A 17,322-nucleotide genomic window follows, 5' to 3' on the forward strand; every position below is an offset into this window, starting at 1 on the left:
TCAATTCATTTCTCGGTTAACTTCTATGCCTCCACGCCAGCAGCAGCCATTGGCTGTCCGTCCGTCCGTTTTTTTATTATTTCGACATACTATACTATGCCTTTTTTTCATGAAATTTGTCATCTGACATTTTTCATGAAATTTTTGGACATACTAATATGACTTTTGTGAAATTTTTTCGACATACTATAAAATGACTCATGAAAATTTTGGACATAGTATAGGACGTTTTTTTCATGAAATTTTTTAACTGACATTTTTTCTTGAAATTTTTGGACAGACTGACTTTTCATGAACTTTTTACGACATACTACACAGACTTTTTTTCGTGATATTTTTCAACTACGACTTTTCATGAAATTTTTTCGACATACTATACTATGAAATTTTTCAACTAACATTTTCATGAAATTTTTGGACATACTGTAAAATGACTTTTTCATGAAATTTTTCAACTGACATTTTTTCGTCATACTATAATATGACTTTTTCGTGATATTTTTTCGACTGACTTTTTCATGACATTTTTCGACATACTATACTATGACTTTTTTCATGAAATTTTTCAACTAACATTTTCATGAAATTTTTGGACATACTATAATATGACTTTTTTTCGTGAAATTTTTCAACTGACATTTTTTCAGGAAACTTTTGGACATACTATAATATGACTTTTTCGTGAAATTTTTGAACTGCCATTTTTTCACTAAATTTTTCGACATACTATACTATGATTCTTTTCATGAAATTTTTCAACATACTTTACTAGGATGTTTTTTTTCGACTTTTTTTCGTGATATTTTTTCGACTGACTTTTCATGAAATTTTTTCAACATACTATAATATTACTTTTTCATAAAATTTTTCAACTGACATTTTTTAATGGATTTTTTTTGGACATACTATACTATGACTTTTTTTCGTGAAATTTTTGGACATACTATAATATGACCTTTAAGTGAAATTTTTTCGACATACTATAAAATGACTTTTTTTCATGAAATATTTGGACATACTATACTATGACTTTTCATGAAATTTTTTCGACATACTATAATATGACTTTTTTCGGGACATTTTTCGACTATGACTTTTCATGAAATGTTTTCGACATACTATACTATGACTTTTTCATGAAATTTTTCAACATACTTTGCTAGGACGTTTTTTTCATGAAATTTTTCGACTGACTTTTTTTATGAAATTTTTCGACAAACTATACTATGACTCTTTTATGACATTTCTTGTTGACATATTATACAATGATATTTTTATGACACACCATGTGACACTTTTATGACATGGTTTTTACATAGTACAACTGACATTTTTCTGACTTTTTTCTGACATTCTTATGACACTATACTATGACATTTTTTGTAACTTTATGATGTACTATACTATGCAATTTTTTATGTATTAATAGTAGCTACTTAAAGATAATAAGAGCACTAGTTCAAATGAGCAGCACCTGTATAATGATAAAGTACCTGTTTAGTTTTATTCTGACAAACGAGCCAAAATGAGCTGCTGTTTACTGGCTTGACTTCCATCGTGTTATTGCCATCTTCAGAGATCTATTGGGGGTCAGGATCGTGGTCTGTAGGAACAGGTTGGTCATGGGGCTGGTTTTGTTCTTGCCCCTGATCCAGCTCTCGATGGATTCTCGCTCATAGGAATATCCGTCTGTGGAGTAGACACATTTTGGCACCTTATACACTGAGATAATTATGCATGTTCGTCTTTGATTCTGTTTGAGACACTGGACAGGTTTTTAGCATTTGTCTAACCTGCAGCAATGACTGGATCCTTCATCAGCTCTCTGGTGATCGGACACAGAAACTCATCTGGGGCATCTGAACCACTCTGCTCTGCCTTCAAGGCCTCGATTTTCCTCAGGAGACGACCGCGGAGGCCCAAAGACTCTGAGAAACCAACACACTGTTCAGTACGGATGGTAAATTACATCACACGCAGTGCAAACTCTTGTAACATTGAAAACTTAGTGAGGTCAAATCGTTTGTATCCATTCATTTATCATCGGAGACCGAGTATTTCACATAAACCAGCTCAAAACCTATTTTAAGTTAATGTTATTCCACTAAGAAGCATCAGTGTTTTTTTCTGTGGAACTGAATCAGTGAGGCTTCAGACACTCCACAGACTGACTCTGGCCTCTCAGATAAAACAAAGGCAGGAATAAATCTGGACCTCCGCTCAATCAATCTGTGCCGAGACACAAAAAGCCAGACATGCTCACTGTGTGATGATGGCTTCACAACTCAGGCAAGGTGTCTCCCCTGAGGGGTTTGTGTGGGTTGTAGTTCAAAAGTTAACATCTCTCATTATTCTACCCGAGAATAAAAACTCACAAAAAGGGCCCAACAGAGAAATCACTCTGCACACAGCTGCAACTCTCTGCCCACTGACAGCACCCTTTGAATTTGTCATCAGCTGCAAATTTCACTACCAGCTACAATTGAGAGAGGACCTTTAGAACCACTCATGATTAGTGATGTGTCCGTGTGTAGTGGCGATAGATACAGTGAATGAGAGAGCAGCTGCAGTGACATTTTTCCGGCCTGCATTCTCAAATCCTGAAGAGATTTTGCCTCAAATATATTGTTTTCACATACAATGATGATGTGACAGACACGATGACCTCAGTGGTAGCTACAGTCCTGGATGAAGGAATAAAGAGAGTTCATTGATTCACATGTGCTGAGGATGCTTAATAAACCATCTGGTTCTAGGTTAGTTAATTACTTTGGAAATGATGTCAGGATTGCCAGAACAAAAAGGATCATTTTTGGAAGATGCGATAAAACTACAGTATGAATTGAATTAAGCTCTCTAGCATTATTTGAACATATATGTACTCAAAAGCTTCCCCCACATGTCATGAAGTACAGGGGCACCATGTTCTGAAGACATTTCATCCATTTGTCGGACACAATCAGCCTCAAACAAACTGAAGAGATCTTCACAATCATGTACTGTGCACTGAGGACCGGCTTGTTCTCTTACTGCAGCAAATAACGCGAGTCTTAATTTTGCACTTATTAATAGAGCAGAAAGTAGAGATGGAGGGAAGAAAGCATTTAAGTGTGGCTACCTCGTACCATGAACTCTGTGCCCTGAAAATCCTGCTCTCAAGTTTAAAGTAAAACAAGCAGATGCAGCAGTCAAGGCTTGCTGTCGCAATCATAAATACTTTGAATCCTACGGGAAAAGTGATGTTGCTCAATCAAAACGTCTTCCCTCGATGAAACACGTTGAACCTATTAAGTCCTTCGATTCATCCAATAAATTACTCTTGGATAGAAAAACGGCACTTAACAGCTCTATAGGGTTTAAGATTTCCATAAGTTCCCACGTTTTTCATGGAGGCATAAGCCATTAGTACTATACGGTCCACTTTACATTTAGATTGATAATTTGATGAGACGCTACAATAAAACTGCAGAATGAGGCTGTCTCCGCAGAGATACACTGAATTATATCCGAGAGGAACTTTTTTTCCTCCCCTTACTCAAAGATTCATGAATATTTCATCTAGTAAAGTGAGCTGGAATCTAATTTTCTGTGTGTGTGTGAGAGTGTGTGTGAGAGTGTGTGTGCCTATGCACTCATTTACACAAACAGCATGCATGGAAAATGATAGTTGTTGGTTGCACAGCACAAAAAGGACAGGAAATGTGGCAATCTGCTGTTTCCTCTGTCCTTGTTCTGTGGTAATGATGTGAGCTGTCCTCCATACTAAACACATGGAAAAGGGATGCTCAGTCCATAGGACATGCTTTGCATAACTGAGCAGCATGCAAGGGAAGTTGGCTTTACTGTTGTTTTTTTACTGCTGTCCAATTAAAGCAAACACAACAATAGCCAGAAGGGCGTTTTTACCGTGATTAAGGATGGTACTGTGATGCAGCTAGTTACATGATTACAGTCGGCACACATTACCCGTAATCAGACTAAAGACGGCTTTTATGGGCATTATGGCATTCGTGCAGCATGTCAACTGTCTGCTAAACTCCCCTCAAAACTGTGTGTAAATAAGACTTAAAGATGTGCTTAGCTGAAACTACCAGTGTCAAAATACTAACTAGAAAGCACACATACCAAGGAAACAAAATACAAGGTTAACAATAGCTACATTTGTGGTTTAATCTGCAGTGAGGATGTGTGCACTTGATGCATATTTTTGACTAGGTGTGCATACAGCTTTCCACAGAGAACTGTGTGCGAACATGTAATGTGGAAAATAAGGTGAGAGATTAAATCTAACATTCATTTAGGTTATTGGCCAAGTCTACAGTGAGTCTATCCACTGCAGGGAGAAATATTTGCTGTTTCCTGGCTGCAGTTTGAACAGTGACTTTCCACGCTGGGACCTTGGACGACCCTGAATGGACTAATCTTATTTTCAGAGGGATTATCATTGTTTGTGACGTAAAGGTCATCCCGTGGGGTACTGTCCTCACAGCGTGATTTGTGATTGTATAAGCAGATAGAAACGCTGCAGCTTCACGTCCCTAAATCAGATCACTGTTTGGGGAAGAGTTGTGGGGGGGGGGGGGGGGGGGGTGGGGGGGTGGGGGGGGGGGGGGTGAGGGGGAATAAATCAGAGCATCGATAAAAAAAGCGGCTTATATCATGCTATCCAATTGAAGCTTGTCATGTTTTAGGATCAAACGGTAAATCCCCACAAAAACACTGAGTCCCAGGGTCCCTGTGAGTGTGTGTGTGTGCACCGTACACTAATGTACGTGATTGTGTTTTATATTCCATCCTCACCAATTCCCAGCTCTGCTGCTGTTTCCTTGTTCAGCTGGCTGAGCTCTGCTCCGTCGATGTTGTTGGCTTTAAAGATGCTGACAAGCTCCTGCAGTCCTTCCTCACACAGCCAAGTCTGCACATCCTCCTCAGACCAATCAGCAACCAGCAGCCTGGAGTGACCCGGCAACTTCCTTCCTGCAAAACGCACAACAGGAAGGGAGGAAGTGCTCTGCTATTATACCCCCCTCCCCAATCTCCTGAAACAAAACTTATCTGATGCAAACAAACAATCTCTCTCTCTCACTCCACAGAAAGGAACATACTCCCTCTGTGCTGATATGGGAGTGACAATTACTTTCCTGCACACACACACACGTACAGGCACAGATCGCTGACCTTGCATACAAGCATGTGATCTACCAAAGAAAAGAAAATTAAACCCAGGGTTGTCTTACTTCAGATTGAGCCAGCATGCAGCTCATCAACCTTCATGCGACACTATGTTCGTGAGCGGCCATCATTTATCATACGAGGCCGAGACAAACTGGCCTGTTGTGTGCCGGCGCCGTTAATGACACCTCACAGCAGCCTCATGGTTCCCATCGCCCATCATTAGCCGTGTCAAGGATAACCCTGAAGACCGGGAGGTGTTGCTCATTAACACACTAACCACATGTTCGGTTGCCCCAACCCTACCCTTATCATGCCTCTGCCAGCCGAGACAATTCATAATCAATGCATATTTTCTTCCACAAAAGATTGTGGTTTCGATAACACCCTAACGGCCGGGACAGACACGGCACGTCAGCAGCGCGTGGCGGCTGCCTCGCTGAACTGCTGCCTGTCTCACGTGTGGTGTCCACGCTGGTAGCATTTCTGCTGCAGCGCTGCTGCTGCCAGCCCTTTCTCTCAACATAAATGTCTTATTACCTCCGCCAAGGCCGAAGGCCCAGGAAGGAGGTTATGTTTTCACCGGCGTTGGTTTATCCGTTTGGAGGATTACTCCAAAAGTCCACGATGGATTTGAATGAAATTTTTAAGAGGGGTGGGGTGTGGCACAATGAACAATCCATTAGTTTTTGTTGGCGATCTGGATCATGATCCGGCTTCAGGAATTTTTTTAATAACTCCGCTCAGGCTGTGCATTAACACCACAGGCTTTAAGACATGCGCAGTGTAACTGATGAGGCGTTCATGACACATTACATTTCCTCTTTCCTTCTGCCTGCAGAGAGAGGGACAGTGAGAGCTGGGGGTGGAGGGAGGGGGGGGACACCTGTAGATTCTGCGTTTTTTCACATTAAACTCGGTGAAATTACAGTTGAGTTCGACCAAAGCACACTTGATGATTGTTTGAAAGAGTAACAACGACGGTTTACATGAGTTTTACTTTGTTTCTATCCAGTTAGACGATGCTCCGCTACGTACAGCTGATCTCAACATAAACAAAAGTACACGTGGATGATGGCGCAAGCTGAACGGCGAGGGGGGCGGAGGTCTGCGCTCTCCGAGTGCCATTCTAGTATTTATTTCGGACAGAAAAAGATTAAGAAGTGTATACTCATTTGTAAATAATAGTAATAATTCACAAAAAAATGGTACTTTATTCATTCATGCAGCTCTGCAAGTCACTGCATATCCTACAACACTGTCCTGTAAATATTTCAGAATAAAAGCCTTGTGTTAACAAATGAAGGAGACGCAGCTGACACGCAGGCAAGCCGCGCCTGAGCCACGCTGCTCACGCAGGCAGTGTGACTGCTCTAACCTGTTAACATGGGCGCCAAAATAAAAAACAACAGGTAAATATGCTAACATTCTGATGTTCAGCAGGCAATCTTCACCATACGTTTACCATTCTAGTTTAGCAGGTTAGCATGGTAAAATTAGTACTGAAGATAAAGTGCAGTGTTATTTTCCTTTTTTGGCAAGAGTAACACTATGCAAACAGAACTCCTGCCCCAAGCACAGTTACACTGAGTGGAAATATCCACTTATTGGGTCTGCACGACAGTGAGCAGAGTAACACCGACTCCTCTCTGCAGGCCTGGCTGATAGAGTGTGGAGTCTCCCAGTCTAGGAGCCTGAGTCATGCAATCACTGTGCCAAAAGCATGAAAACCTCACAGAGCTTTGCTGCAGACTGGGACGACTCAGACCGCAGTGTTTAATTACTTGGACAGATGCACATATGAGGCTCTCTTCATCATACACCCTTATCCGGAGCCAGGTCATGGTGGCAGCAGGCTAAACAAGGTAGTCCAGACGTCCCCTCTCCCCAGCAACATTTTCCAGCTCCTCCTGGGAGCTCCGTAGCATTCCCAAGCCAGATGAGATATATAATCTCTCCAGCGTGTTCTTGGTCTACCCTAGGGTCTCGTCGTCATCCCCATTTATCACACTATAAGTCTGGAGTCTATTTTTCTTATCGTCAACAAATCCCATGAAAAGACTAAAACCAAGAATGAAGTCATTCTAGTAACTATTGTCTGTGCAGCTAAAGCCTGATTGTTTATTCCTCTGTGCCATAGACCTCCATTGTTGCCCAAAAATCACATTACATTTGCACTGGGTGACAATTTCCTTCATTATTACCATGAACACGGTCAACTTCTTGTTGCCATAAATACTCAACTGTAGGGTGAGTAGTGATGAAATCACATTTTTCACCACACGATTATCCAGGCCAAAAGAATTCATGAAAATATTATTGCGATGTCTATAGAAAACTTGAAAAGAAATGTCAAATGAATCTTTAACTTTGTTTATTGTGCGTTTTGTGTCAAATGTCATTGTATAATATGTCATAAAAGTGGTTCCCAAACCTTTTCTGCAAAAAAGTCGTAGTATAGTAAGTCATAAAAACCACCATCCTAGTCACAACATTAGCACTAAGCGCAAAGTAAAGCTGTGGCTGATGGGAATGTCTCTTGTTTTGCAAGTATTTAGTCATACAATAAGCCAAATCCTGAGGGGGGACGAGAATGGCTACAACAAATTTCATGGCAATTTCAGAGTCACAGCGCTAGCATGGCTAAGAACTACTGTGCTCATGTGTTTTAAGAAATGACTGAGCCTCTTTTGAAAATGAAACTAGATACTGTATTTGTGACGCATTTTTTTTAACAATTAAGCAGGAACGAATGGGCTTGTGAAGGTTTTGAGAGACGGACCGACACATTGTTGTTTTGGTCTTTTCATGGGATTTGCAGGAATTAAGAGAAATATTGAATAATGCCAGCCTTATCCTTTAAAGCCAGACAGTCGCTATTTCTATGGCACCGTTGGGTTCCTTTGGGTTCACACAACACGATATACAGTAGCTATAGACACATGACAAATCACAGGAGAAGCTTTCCATCACATGCAAAAAAAGACATAAGTGCGTGCTACAACAATAGCTCAAAAGAAAAATTGTTTTCAGGACACATCAAGACATTAAATTATCCAAACTCCTTTACTAGACTCTGATATCTGAAGCATTAAAGAACACATAAAGAACATAATACAACAAAACAGCAGTGTTTTTTCGCTCAGAGTCCTGTGAGTAACTGAAGATTTCTAAAGGAAAAACAGAGTGATGCATTTATTTACCTTGGCACACAGTCTGCCTTGATTCAGCTGCTGCAGAAAAACATAAAAGAGAATAACTTTAATATAAAGAAAGAAGGAACCAAGATTAAAGGAAAGGGGGGGATAAAGAGAGAAAGAGGTAGAGGCATAAAAAAAGGCAGATCTTCATTGAGATGGAATTTGCTTTGTCAACATCAACCTTGCTAATGGCAGATGGGGAGCTGGCCTGATGAAGAAGCTTCAAGGCCTCCAGATGTCTAACGATTGAACCTTTTCATTTAGTATTCCAAATGTTTGCTTTCATGTCGGGTTGAAACTCTCTTTAAAGAGGATTCACCTTCATAACAACAGCTCTCTGAGGCTCAGTGGTAGTTTGCCCTGCTGCACCAATAAACATCAATCACAATTCCTCCTCTAGACACCGCAGCCAGACAGCAATACACATGTAATAGGAGCTTCTCCTGCTGGATATCTCCCAAAACACTCTTTTGGGAGGCTTTGGCACTCCAAATGGCTCCTGGGCTTAGAACCACTGCTAACCGTCTGTTTGTTTTTTTTTTAAATAAAAAAAAAAGGAGGTGTGATTGTGCATTTGGAGGCGCCAAACTAAACAATTCCCTGTTAAGTATTTACCAGTTCTGCTGACTCCATCTCCTATTCTCCACACGTTTACGGTTCTGTCCATTGAGCCAGTTGCAATCCACGGCATGGTGGGAGACAGAGCAACGGCCGTCACGTACCTGCAGGGAGGAGGAAGAGGAGCAGAAATGTGATGGGTGTGTATGACAGACTAAAACTAGCACAGGAAGAGATCAGCTTTAAAAGTCAGGTTTCCTCTACCCTTAAAAATATGAACAAAATAAAACCCAGTCTTAGATCGTACAGTATCTTAAATCCTTTCAAGCACTTCAAAGGGCTCTGCTGGTGTCTACCTGCGGTGCCACTTCAATGACTGTCTGGAAAGCAGCACAGGAGAATATATACTATTGCATCACTGCACCCGGTGCTTCTGGGAAAAACTAATCAAGCAAAAATCACACGTTTTCATTGGAAACTCTTTTGCTGTTTGTCTGATGGCTGCAGAGATTGCATAGCGGCGGGAGGTCAGGTCATTTACCTGTCGTGCTGTTTCAAAGTGTGGAGCAAGGTTCCCAGGTTCTGTAAACAAAGTGCAAACAAACAGAACAGGAATGTTTGGCATCTCTGTGTTTACAGCAGCTGGGAGATATTGTTTAGAAAAGCAGTTAACTGGAGCAGGAAAATCAGATAAAAAAACATTTTGTAAGTGTTTTTTGTGCTTTACTTACCGCATCATATACTGCAACACTTTTATCCACCGAACTGTTGAATAATTACAGTAAACTTAATTTGCAGAATCCATATGCATGCATTTGCATTATAGAAAGAATTGGATTCAAACAAAAAGACACATTGTTCAAATGTTTAAGTGCTACAAACAGAGCAGAGATTAACCTTCTGCATGTTTGAACTAAAGCCAGAAACAGCAGAGAGATGCAAACAGGAGCTTAAACACAACAAACTCCTCCTGTGGCCGACTGAGGGAACGGCAGGATCGGTGCTCAGCAGTGGCATCTGCTGTTTACAGCGCAGAAAAAAAAGGAGCATTTTAAACATGGAGGAGAGATTCATTTAAACTTAATTTGTCCCAAATGAGCAGTTTATTTCCCAGTAAATAATAAAACAAATGTCATTACAAGACATAAGCGAAAGTCAATATTCAGTTTGCCAACGCAGGAGGTGTTTATTAGCGCTGCTCACGTAGGTGAAGACAAGAAGAAGTGATTTATGTGTGTGTTACTCTGTATGTGTGAGTGTTGCATGACGTGATGGGTGTCTTACCCCGAGACGACCAGCTCTCCATCAGAAGAGAAGGCACAAGACAGAACTGGAGCCGACTGGCTGGTGAGAGTGTGAAGCAGCTTCATGGTACAGGCTGAGGGGGCAACGACACACACAAAGAGTTAGAGTTCAAATTAAAATTGTGTCTGCATTTGTTTAGCGACTAACCTCCTGCAGCTTGTCCATAAATTGACAATAACTACAAAGTACTCAGTCTTTTCTCAAACTGACACACACACACACTTCAAAGTGAGTCACCCGCACTCGAAACTTTTTGTCAATAACTCTCATCCCTCTTGCTGGCTTGCAGCTGTGCCACCTGCTGACAGCTGCTTAGAAACAAAAAATTTTCTTTCTGGCAATAAACCTGAGACATTCACAGCTTAAGATACAAAGACACTTCTGACTACAGAGTAATAATTCATCATGCAATAATCCGAGCCAAAATCAATCGGCCCTGTAGCAGCAGTTAAACCTGCAGTAGGCAGATTGTTTTTGGCATCATCGGGCAAAATTTCCATAATAACCTTTCAGCATATTGTAATTCAAGTGTTCTGAGAGACAACTAGACTTCTGCACCTCCTCATGGCTCTGTTTTCAGGCTTTAAAAAATCTAGCCCGTGACGGGAGATTTGGCCAATCACAAGTCATTTCAGAGAGAGAGCGTTCCTATTGGCTGTTCATTCAACAGAGACAGCTGTCAATCACTCGCAAACTTGAACTAGGCAGCGCTTGATTAATATTTGATCTGCTGCATAGTTTGACCGTTTGATCGGAGTTCGCAAGTGATTGACAGCTGCTCAGAGACGGCAGGCTCCAGCTCGGCTCTGATTGGTTTTCCTCCAGTCTGTGAAATCTTGCAGATGCCATTAGGAGCACCGGAGGACACAAAGGCCCATGTTTTTTTCAGATCACCTCTCTCATGCACTACTGTCAGGATATAGTGACCGTTTTATAAAAATAACTTTTTTTTCAAATCACATTTGCTCCATTTCTACCTACTTCAGCTTTAAATTATCAGCCTGTTAAATACACATGTATTAAATTAAACCTCCCTCTTCTCCATTAAAGTAAATGCTGTTTTCAGGCTCTGTGGGAGCTTAATTTGTTATTTGCATGCATATTCATGATGTGAATCAGACCCATAACTTCTCAGTAAGGAAAACAACAAAAACACATTATAAACCTGACAAAATCTAATTGCACAATTGAGAAAATAAATTAAATGTGATGTGTGATCGAGAAGTATGCTGCTGAGTGAAAAAGGAGAGGCTGCAAAACTGACAGCATGAAAGATTTGACCCTCAGAGCTGGAATAAGACCATTTCCTCTGGATGTGGAGCCATAAAGATATGGAGCTGCTAACACAAAGCAAGAAAAATGTTCCATATAGACGGTGATCCCAGCTTCAAAATGGGCCTCTTGCTTCCCTGAATCATCTACACTTGAGTCGCTTTCGGATAAAACAGTGGAAGAGGGGTTCAAGCATGCAATCCTCTTGCGAAGACAAGATAAATGCACATATTCAGGAAGGCGGGCTGGTTGAGAGCTCCTCCGCTGAATGAGAAAAATACATTTTAAAGAAATGAAACGAGGACAGACATTGTTCTGTGTCTTTTTACAAGCTGCACAGAGATGAAAAATCCCAGTGGACCGCAGTGGGTCACCACGTGGGACACATCGCATCCTCCCCAGAAACGGCCGTTACCACGGCAACACATCTTAGGAACTAACAACATGGCGTGTTCAAGCACGAACGGAAATACAGTCTGCAGGCTGGTTACACAACCTGTGAACATACACGAAACGTTCTTGTTCTGCTGTCGGCCGTACAAGATATAAATGTCACAGTGGATATACTGTATGCACCCGATTTCCTCTCCAACTCCTTTCCTCACACACACTCACACACACAGTCCTCTGCAGCTGCTGTATTTCAGCAGAATGTCTTAAAGTGATCCATTATTAATGAGTCAGTCTGCAGCTGATTTATTCCACACACTAATAAAATTCCTCTATTCTGCAGAGCGATTTCAAGGTTAAAGCAGTCAGCAGGTTCTCTCTTTCGCTCTCTCTCATGGGAGATGGAGTGAGGGAGCTTTCAGTTGAGGAAGCATGCCGAGGGGTTAGCCTACCTGCTCCTTCACGCTGGGAAACAATCCGTATTTTCAGCTGGCTGTCTTGTCCACAGGAGGCCAGTCGAAACTCCACACAGCAGCCATCTGCAGAACAAAAAAACAGCCACATTCCCTCTTTCTGAGTGTTCACGCTCGACTGACTTTAATAACAAAAGAAGACAAATATCATCTGACGGGCTGTTTGTGGAGTGTAACAACACGTGGCGAGCATCTTTTACACTGTATGTGGCATAAATATTGTGTTTGGATTAAAGGGTGATATCCATAACAACAATATGCTTTTTATTCATCAAACGTGGCAAAGGACAAACAGTGTACATGTCATTTTGAGTCAAGGATAATATGCAACAGCTTGCTTTTAACTAACTGATACAGTAACTGTGAAGGTTGAAGGATTTCATTTTTATCTGTGCAGAGTGAATTCATATTATGTAAGATGAATTATAAACAGTTTTTTCTGTTACAAACTAAAGGATTAGTTCACTCAATATCACAGAAAACTGCAAATAACAGTTGAAAAAATCAAAGTATCTCTACTGAAGAAATAGTGCAGATGAAAACTGTCCACAGTGAAGTGTGAGTAACCAAGATAGTGTTCTGTTCGGAGATACTGAAACGCCTCAATCTGTAAATCTACACACTATTTTTATGATTAATCAACATCATCTGGTCAATGAAAAGTCCGAAAACAATGAAAAACAAAACTCCCAGAGTCCATGATGATGTCTTCAAATTGCGTGTTCTGTCTGATCAACAATCCAGTCTTTATAGTTTCTGTCTCAACCATACTCCATCCTGTTTTGCTCATGTTGAATTTGCACAGCGATTTACTACCTCATTTAGTTTTATTTTAAAGCAAAAAATTGTAACTTTCACACTTTGCTAATATATATAGTATGCTATTCTGGTTTTATTTTATATTTTCTTTATTAGTTAGGGATGCACCGATACCAGATCAGATATCGGGACTATACTGACTCAAATAACTGCATCAGATATCGGTGACAATGGGGCCGATCTATTCAATTCAATTCTATGTTTATATACTATATACATTATATACTGGAATTTGAATTCCTTTTTAAGTTTTGATCTATTTGTTGCTGCATCAAAAAGGTTTGTTTTGTAAATTGAATTTTTTTTTACCAAGTGGCTGGTGTACAATTTATTATTCCAATAATAAATAATAATTCAGTAAATTTATGTTAGTGTATTTATTTGTTACATTTTGTTTTGCAAAGTTAGGAAAGCAATGTTTAAGTCAAGCCTGATGTTACCTTACACATGAAAGAATGATCCCAGTCACTTCCCCCTTAGGGAGTCATACAGCTTATTGATTAAACACTGGTATCGGATCAGTACTCGGTATCGGCAGATACCCAAAACCCAGTTACCGCTATCAAAACTGAAAATGTTGGATCGGTGCATCCCTTATATTAGTTGTAGTAGTCAGGTATATTTATAGTTTATTCTAATATATTCTTTATATTGTGTATTCTATAGATATACATCTCTAGTGTTGATATGTACATTTTATTTACTGTTCCTGTGCATTGCCTGGATAATCTGCTGCTGTAACACAATCATTTCCTAATTTGGAATCAATAAAGTACATCTATCCATCCATCTAAAACCCCAAAGACATTCAGTTTACAATGATTAACAAGAGGAAAAACAGCAGCAATGAACACAAAACACATGAAAGAAAACAGCAAATGTGTTGCATTTTGCTTGATAAATGACTGAAATAATAAACCATCAAAACATCAACAAACTACCTGCATGTCTAGACGCCACTATCGATAAGTGAAAGTATGTTTTTGAAGAACTCACCAACTTTAAACTGCGGTGCAAAGCTGCAGCAGGTGACCCCCAGGTCGTGGGCGTCCTTCTCAGCATGCAGGAGGTTGATGTCCGTGTCCCACAGTTTGAGGTCTCCGAGGGTGCAGCCGGTCACAAACATCTGGCCACAGGGAGAGAAGCAGCAGGCCACAACACTGGCCTCGCTCACTGCACTGCACCTGGAACACACACAATGTTACATTAACACGTTGAATATGGCACAATGTATATCAATGGAGAGAATAACACCTTAAATACCTTGAAAAACAAACTGGGTGTTTATGAGGAAATATGGAAATCATTTAAGGATTTCATAAAAAGTATTGATATTGGTGAGCTTCTACAGGAGGAATAATTAAGATAGAAATTCACAATAGTGATAGACCCTCAGAAGGGAATGGATTCTTGTTTTTGAAAATCTTTTTATTTTATTTATTTTCTATATATTTATTTTCTGTTTATGTGTATCTTCATTTTGTTAGAGGTGCCATTTAACTGTTTAATTGCATGATTGATACTGTTAAGCTGTATATTGATTTTGGCCCCATAAGAAAGGGAAAAGTTAAGAGAGAACTGGTGGGTGTGTGGGGTATGTTATGTTTGTTAAAGTAAATCCTGTATTGAATATATTGCATAATAATGCTGATGTTTGTATAAAAAAACAAACAATAAAGACATTGTTAAAGATTAACACACTGGGTCAGACTCATTATGAACAGTAAAGGTTTACTAGAGAAGGTGTAAAATAAAGGAGCAGGACTTGATTTGTCAAGGTAGATGAAAACTGTCCACAGTGAAGTGTTTGTAACCAAGATAGTGTTCTGTTCAGAGATACGGAAACTCCTATTATTTTTATTATCAATCTATAAATCGACACACTATTTTTATGATTAATCAATATCATCTGGTCGATGAAAAGTCTGAAAACAATGAAAATATATAAATTACATTGCATCTGTTGCACTTTAATTAAGTGTAACAGTGCCTACCTGTATTGTCCCTGTCAAATAAAAAAATAAAAAAATAAGGACTTGCTTTGACAATTGCTTACAGTAGTCATGAATAGGCCTATTTATAGAGAAATATTTGAGAAAGGAGCTTTATGTCACTTTTTATGAACTAGGCAGGAAAGTGGCCCCCGATTGCTCTGTCATAGGCTACTACTACTAGGCGACTTTATTCTCGTAATATTACGACTTTTTTCTTGTAAACTTATGACTTTATTCTCATAATATTACGATTTTTTTTCTCGTAAACTTCTGACTTTATTCTCATAATATTATGACTTTATTCTCATAAACTTATGACTTTATTCTCATAATATTACGATTTTTTTTCTCGTAAACTTCTGACTTTATTCTCATAAACTTATAACTTTATTCTCATAATATTACAACTTTTTTTCTCGTAAACTTCTGACTTTATTCTCATAATATTATGACTTTATTCTCGTAAACTTGACTTTATTCTCATAATATTACGACTTTTTTCTCGTAAACTTATGACTTTATTCTCATAATATTACGATTTTTTTTCTCGTAAACTTCTGACTTTATTCTCATAATATTATGACTTTATTCTCATAATATTACGATTTTTTTTCTCGTAAACTTCTGACTTTATTCTCATAATATTATGACTTTATTCTCATAAACTTCTGACTTTATTCTCATAATATTATGACTTTATTCTCATAAACTTCTGACTTTATTCTCATAATATTATGACTTTATTCTCGTAAATTTATAATTTTATTCTCATAATATTACAACTTTTTTTCTTGTAAACTTATGACTTTTTTCTCGTAAATTTATGACTTTATTCTCATATTAAAACTTTTTTTCTCGTAAACCAATGACTTTATTCTCGTAATATGACTTTACCTGTGGATGTGATTAACTCCGGGTCAGTCACACTGTACCTGAGTAAAGTCCTGGAGGTGAAGTCCCAGAGGGCCACGGTTCCATCGCAGGCTCCAGCCAGCAGCAGGGAGGAGTCCGGAGCCACCGCGCAGACTCGGAGCGCACTGCGGGCCGGATGCTGCAGCACCGCGGCCACCTCACCTGTCTCCGAGCCCCACACCATGCTGGATCCGTCCGTGGAGCAGCTGAGCAGGAAGCTGCCACACGGGCTGAAGCAGCAGCAGTGAACCCCGTAGCCGTGGCCAGAGAGAGGAGAGAAGGAAACCTCTGAGAAGTCAGTGGTGTTATAAACACGCAGAGTTTTATCACCTGAGCAGGTGGCGAGCAGAGATGCAGAGAAAGCACAGCAGGTGATCTCGTCCAAGTGCTGTTGAAGAGTGCAAAGTATTGACACCATCTTTGTGCCTCAGCTCAGCTCTGCAGAGGAGGCAGTTCACTCACAAGGTGGCGCAAAGTGCTCAAATATCCGCCTGTGAAACGAGAGAGGAGAGTTGGTGGAGACTCTGACAGCTCGTCTGTCTGGAAAACCTTTAACATACTGCAAAGATACAAACCTCAGCACAAACTGGTGCTCCTCATGTGTCCAGTTTCTCACATCAAGTACTTCCTCTTCCAGCTGTTATCAGTCATGTGATGCTGAGTTATGAGTTGCACAATGTTCATAGTCCATGTTTTTTCTACTACTATAATTACAATAGAATATAAAAAAGTATTCTACAGTAAAAGTCCAACATTAAAAGCATTACTTAGGTATATTCAGCTACATTAAAAAGTACTTATAATTCAGATTATTGCTCTTTTCAGTGTTATATTTATATTATTGGATTATAATTTATCATGTGGAAGCTGCATTTTATGTTGTAATTTACCTAATTTACTGTTTTGGGTAGTTTTATCTACTGTATAACAATGCTGCATATTTTATGTGTTGATCATGTGTTGTGTGTAAAGTTAAATCTGAAAGTACCCCTGAAATTAATGTAGTTGAGTAAAGTATAATATGTCCCCCCTGAAGTTCAATAGAAATATTAAGCAGCAAAATATGGAAATATTTGAGTACAAATACCCCAAAATTGTATTAAAGTGGGTAAATATACTTTGTTTATTTACACTATTGGCACTGAATTAGGGCTGACCAGAATGCCATAGCGATCGAACTCCAAATCATTATTCGAATGCTGTTTTGTTATTTTTTATATATAAGAA

At 39.5% G+C, this 17,322-nt stretch overlaps 1 protein-coding gene across 2 annotated transcripts; it reads right to left on the reverse strand.

Moving 5' to 3' along the window:
- Window positions 1-1,247: 1,247 nt before the first annotated feature.
- Window positions 1,248-16,586, reverse strand: LOC119500244 (WD repeat, SAM and U-box domain-containing protein 1-like). 2 transcript variants are annotated; one of them, XM_037789889.1, is made up of 11 exons: window positions 16,116-16,580; window positions 14,186-14,373; window positions 12,350-12,436; window positions 10,215-10,308; window positions 9,662-9,695; window positions 9,472-9,512; window positions 8,988-9,094; window positions 8,376-8,405; window positions 4,801-4,977; window positions 1,794-1,928; window positions 1,248-1,689 (listed from the first exon to the last, which is right to left on the reverse strand). In XM_037789889.1, exons 1-11 carry the CDS (start codon window positions 16,511-16,513, stop codon window positions 1,538-1,540), a joined length of 1,443 nt encoding a protein of 480 aa, XP_037645817.1. In that variant the 5' UTR covers window positions 16,514-16,580; the 3' UTR covers window positions 1,248-1,537. The 2 variants fall into 2 exon arrangements, with proteins under 2 accessions (XP_037645817.1, XP_037645818.1); XM_037789890.1 differs by lacking the exon at window positions 8,376-8,405 and having other exon boundaries at window positions 16,116-16,586.
- Between the last annotated feature and the right edge of the window lie 736 nt (window positions 16,587-17,322).

This window comes from Sebastes umbrosus, chromosome 13, assembly GCF_015220745.1.
Source record: "Sebastes umbrosus isolate fSebUmb1 chromosome 13, fSebUmb1.pri, whole genome shotgun sequence".
NCBI lineage: Eukaryota > Metazoa > Chordata > Actinopteri > Perciformes > Sebastidae > Sebastes > Sebastes umbrosus.

What these genes read in the sequence shown, in the direction of transcription:
- LOC119500244 (XM_037789889.1), bottom strand. Translation starts at nt 16,513, where the DNA reads ATGGTGTCAATACTTTGCACTCTTCAACAGCACTTGGACGAGATCACC. An exon ending in GTGTTGCAGTATATGATGCG is followed by an intron (nt 9,513 to 9,661) that starts GTAAGTAAAGCA and finishes CTTTGTTTACAG; the next exon opens with AACCTGGGAACCTTGCTCCA. An exon ending in ACTTTGAAACAGCACGACAG is followed by an intron (nt 9,095 to 9,471) that starts GTAAATGACCTG and finishes TCCTCCCTGCAG; the next exon opens with GTACGTGACGGCCGTTGCTC.